At 36.3% G+C, this 5,221-nt stretch overlaps 1 protein-coding gene across 1 annotated transcript; it reads right to left on the bottom strand.

Annotated features, from left to right (window-relative positions):
* Positions 1-2,130: 2,130 nt before the first annotated feature.
* Positions 2,131-3,160, bottom strand: LOC109390011 (olfactory receptor 5B2-like). Its single transcript, XM_019655990.1, has one exon. It carries the CDS (start codon positions 3,115-3,117, stop codon positions 2,173-2,175), a length of 945 nt encoding a protein of 314 aa, XP_019511535.1. The 5' UTR covers positions 3,118-3,160; the 3' UTR covers positions 2,131-2,172.
* Between the last annotated feature and the right edge of the window lie 2,061 nt (positions 3,161-5,221).

Here is a 5,221-nt window from a genome sequence, read left to right as displayed (position 1 = left end):
GTACACAGCATGAAAGAACAGATGGGAAATGTAAGCAAAGAGATGGAAATCCTAATAAAAACTGAAAAAGAAATGTTAGACCGCCACTACCTGACTTCAAAACTTACAATATAAAGCTACATAATCAAGACAATGTAGTATTGGTGAAAGAATACACAAATAGATCAGTGGAAAAGAATAGAGAGCCCAGAAATAGTCCTACATAAATATGGCCAAATGATCTTTAACAAAGGAGCAAGGTCAATAAAATAAAGCAAAGATATTCTTTTCAACAAAAGGCAGTGGAACAACTGGACATCCACGTGCAAAAAAAAAATGTATCTAGATGCAAACCTTACACCCTTCATAAAAATTAACTCAGAATAGATCATAGGCCTAAATGTAAAGTGTAAAACTATAAAACTCATAGAAGATAACAGGAAAAACCTGGATGACCTTGGTTATGGTGATGACGTTGTAGATACACCATTAAAGGTATTATTCATGAAAGAAATATTTAATGAGCTGGACTACAATAATATTAAAAACTTCTCTGTGAAAAACAATGTGAAGAGAATGGGAAAACAAGCCACAAACTTGGAGAAAATACTTGCAAATGACACATCTGATAAAGGCCTGTAATCCAAATATACAAAGAACTCTTAAAACTTAATAAAAAACAAGCAACTATTATAAAATGGGCCAAAGACTTTAAGAGACACCTCATCAAGGAAGATATGCAGATGGGAAATATGCATTGTAAGAGATAATTAACATCATATGTCATCAGGGAAATGCAAATTAAAACAACAATGAGATGCCACTACACATCTATTAAAATGTCCAAAAACCAGAGCACTGACAAGAACAAATGCTGGTGAGGATGGCAAGTAACAGGAACTCTCATTCATTGTTGGTCAGGTGCAAAATGGAACAGCTACTATGAAAGATAGTTTGGAGGTTTCTTTTAAAGCTAACCATACTCCCATTCAAGTACTAACCAGACCCAACCCTGCTTAGCTTCCGAGATCAGACAAGATCGGGTGCATTAGGTTAATTAAAAAAAAATGACAAAAACCCCCCCCAAAAAACAAACAACAACAAAATACTAACCATACTCTTACTATATTATCCAGCAATCCTCCTCCTTGGTATTTACCCAAATAAGTCAAAAACGTGTTATGTCCACACAAAAACCTGCACAGGAATGTTTACAGTAACTTTATTCATAATTGCCAGAACTGAAGGCAACTAAGATATTCTTCATTAGATTATTGGGTCAATACGCTGTGGTACGATTAGTCAGCACTAAAAAGAAATGAGCTATGAAGCCATTAAAAGACATGGAGGAACTTTAAATATATATTACTACATAAAATAAACCAATCTGAAAAGGCTTCATACTATATGATTCCAACTATATGACTCTGGTAAAGGAAAATCTATGGAGACAGTAAAAACATCAGTAGTTGCCAGGGGTTTCAGGAGAGAAGGATGACTGGGGCGGTGAAAATACTCTGTATGATATTAAAATGGTGGATTCAATTCATTATATATTTATCCAAACCCATAGGATATACAACACCAAGATAGAACCCAAAAGTAAGCTATGAAATTTGGGTAATTATTTTATATTTTTGAAAATTGTACTGTGAACACGTTGATTTTATAAAAGGACTCAGTCAAAGAAGGAAATGTGCCAAAAGAATACATACTTTCATTTATGTAAGTAAATGCTCCTATTCAGATTCTTAGAAGTTATTCAAAAAAGAAATAATTATGATTAAATATAACTTTCTATTTAATATGTCAATTAACTACTCAAACTGTTTTTATGAAAAACTAACAACACTCCATTTGCCTCTGACAAATTTCCCACTGCAGTGTGTATGAGGCCCCATGGGGCACACACACGTTTCCCTTGTTCATGGGTTTGTTTGAGCCCCTGTTTAACATGTTAATATTATTAGTACCATTTGACAAGCAGGTCCCAAAAGTTCTAATGCTTCCTCTTAGCCATCCTCATTCAAAGATTAAGTTCCTGAATATGTTTTCTTTTTACTAGACAAAGCCTTTTGAAAAGATAAGGATGTCATCTCAGGAATTTAAATCCAGTGTAGGGCTTAATGAGTAATTTATTGCACAGGAAATGTTTGAGAGGAATTAAACAAGGTTATTGTGCATACTAAATGATTAAAATCCCAATCCTATAGAAAAACTTGCCTTCTCAAGTATCTTCTTGAAAGCACTCTTGACCTCCTTGTTCCTCAGGCTGTAGACCATAGGGTTCAACATGGGGATGAGCATAGCATAGAACACAGAGGCCATTTTGTCTGTGTCCATGGAATGGCTGGAACTGGGCTGTAAGTACATAAAGATAACTGTTCCATAGAAGATGAAGACTGTAGTGAGGTGAGAAGCACAGGTGGACAAAGCCTTCTGGTGCCCCTGAGCCGAGTGCATCTTCAAGATGGTTATAAATATGAACAGGTAGGAAATCAATATAATCAGAAGAGCAAAACAGACATTAAAGCTCGACATAAAAACAAGAAGCACCTCACTAATGTGTTTATCTGAGCAAGAGAGAGCCATGACAGCTGGAACATCACAGAAAAAGTGATGGACTACACCGGACTTACAAAAGGAAAGGCTAAATATGTCCCCAACATGGAAGGCAGCATTCAGGAAACCACAGACATAGGAGCCTATGGCCAGATGTGCACACACACCTGCTGTCATGGTGGTGGTGTAGTGCAGGGGTTTGCACACTGCTGCAAAGCGGTCATAAGCCATTGAGGCCAGAAGGAAATTCTCCACAGTGGCAAAAGCTACAAAAAAGAACATCTGAGCAGCACACGCGTTATAGGAGATGACCTTGTCTCCCATAAGGAAGCCAGCCATGACCTTGGGAGTGACAGCTGAGGAGTAACCAAAGTCCACCAGAGACAGGTTACTGAGGAAAAAGTACATGGGAGTGTGGAGACGAGAGTCCAGCAGGATCAACGCGATCATCCCCAGGTTCCCAACCACATTGATGAGGTAAATGAGAGTGAACATGATAAAGAGGGGGACCTGTAGTCCTGGGGCATTGGTTAGTCCAAGGAGGATGAACTGTGTCACCTCTGTCCCGTTCCCCATCAGTGTTATTTGGGAATCATGAGATGTCCTGTAGCAGTGAGAAATAAAGGGAAAAAGTGACAAGCAAAAATGAAATTGTAGTGAAATTGAAATGTATAAATACCAGGTGCATTATTTCATTAATAATTTGTACTTCAAAATTATCTTGGTCTAATGTTACAAGCTTTACGTATAAGTGTGTGTACAATGGGTAATATTATATTTTACCATTAAAATGAAAGATTTGAGAAGTTATATATTATACAATTATAATACTAATATGAACAAAATTCAAGTTTAAAATCCAGTTCCAACTTAATCAAATTCTGTGTGTTTTTAGCCACCTCACTGTCAGCATATTTAAAGATGCCAGTAATAACAAGGGTAAGAGTATGATGAAAACGTTAAACTGCAGTTTGATCTTGCTAATTTGTTTAGTTTCCTTTGTAGTTTAAGGAATATAATCAATAATGTTGTAAATATTTCTTAGGGGGCCAGATGGACTCATGTCCTGTTGGGGAGACCACTTCATAGTCAGTGTAGTGGCCTGACCACCACACTGTATTTCTGAAGCTGATGTTGAATAATATTGTAGGTCAACTATAATTATATATACATATAGTCACGAGACATGGAGTAGAGAGTGGGAATGGAATCAATGGAATTGTAATAGAAAAGCATGATATCGGGGGTGGAAGGGCAGTACATGGGGGAGGGGGGGTTGTTACTTTGTGAGGGGTGAAAAAGGTAACTATTGCATTGTTCTGTACACCTGAAACTAACAATAAAAAAATTATATAAAAAAAGATGTGTTCTCAAGGATTAAAACTTAATAAAATTAATAATTTTTACTGCAAAAAAAAAAGAATGGTCACTTCACACTTATGCTTTTTTTTTAAACCTGTAGTAGGAGACCAGCTGATAGTGAACAAGATGAAATTACCATCTACTCAATCAGAGCATCATCTATCTTATTTTTTTATTCAACTTCTTTAGGAAAGCAGCAGGACATTTCATAAGTATCACTAAACTTCCTACTAATGGAAGTTTTGACATTTATACTCCAGCCTCAACTCACGATTTTAGAAAAAAAGAGCTCAAAGTGTCCATTTTTATGCTCAAATAACTCAGTATATGTAGCTTCCTATTGCTTTGGCATAAATTATCCTTTTCACTAATAGTGTATATAGAATATAGTAGCTTACCTGGCTCCTTGAAGAGAAGGGAAAATCAATCTTGAATAGTGAGTGTGAAATCAGAAATTCAGCCATGAAGTAATACATAAATAATGATAGAAAAGCTATACTTTAAGTAGTGATCAAAAGTTTCCACATTCTCCAAGACAGGGGAATATAGAGGAAAAAAAAACTAACAAGGACCCAGAAACCTGGGCTCCAGTCCTGAATCCACCATGAATTCTTACTGTGCCCTTGGAGGAATCTTCACCTTCTCATTTGTAAAATAAACACAATAAAATTACTTCTCCCACATAGTTTATAGGATTGTGTCTGTAAATAGCAAATAGGGGAAGGTCTGTAAAACAACTTGGTAAGGGGTTACCGTTTTAAAGTCCCTCAATAAAATTTTTATCTTGTGGTGATTTTCTTGTCCATGGTTGCAGGCTCATAGCAATTCTTCAGGAGGGAGAAAGCTTATGTGTCATAACAACTATTAACACTCAGATGAATATATGATGATCAAAGGGCCCAGTATGCAGTCTGATCCCTCTAAGATGATGTCATATAGAGGTGCTTTTGGAATTTCAGAGGTCAATGCAAGGGAAACAGGAGTGAATTATAGAGATGGAGCTCGCAGGGGGTGTGCCCCAAGAGAGCATCTACAGCTCTCTTAGGGTTCTTAGGGAGAAAGCTATTAAATTGCCTTTGGGACCTAGCTGCATATATTGAGTATGCATGTATTTTGGTATTACTTCTTAATTCTCTTTTTTCATTTTCTAAATGCATAATTTACAAACAGTAAAATCCGCCCATTTTTGTGTATAGTTCTAAGAATTTGATTAAATATGTATGATTATATAACTATGACCACAATCAAGATATAGAACACGTTCATCACATAAGCAAAACCCCAAGGTTCTTTGTGATCAACTCCTTCTGCTACCTAC

This window comes from Hipposideros armiger, unplaced genomic scaffold, assembly GCF_001890085.2.
Source record: "Hipposideros armiger isolate ML-2016 unplaced genomic scaffold, ASM189008v1 scaffold_253, whole genome shotgun sequence".
Lineage (NCBI taxonomy): Eukaryota > Metazoa > Chordata > Mammalia > Chiroptera > Hipposideridae > Hipposideros > Hipposideros armiger.
The sequence above is the reverse complement of the archived record's forward strand: the minus strand, read 5'-3'. Positions and strand labels throughout refer to the sequence as shown.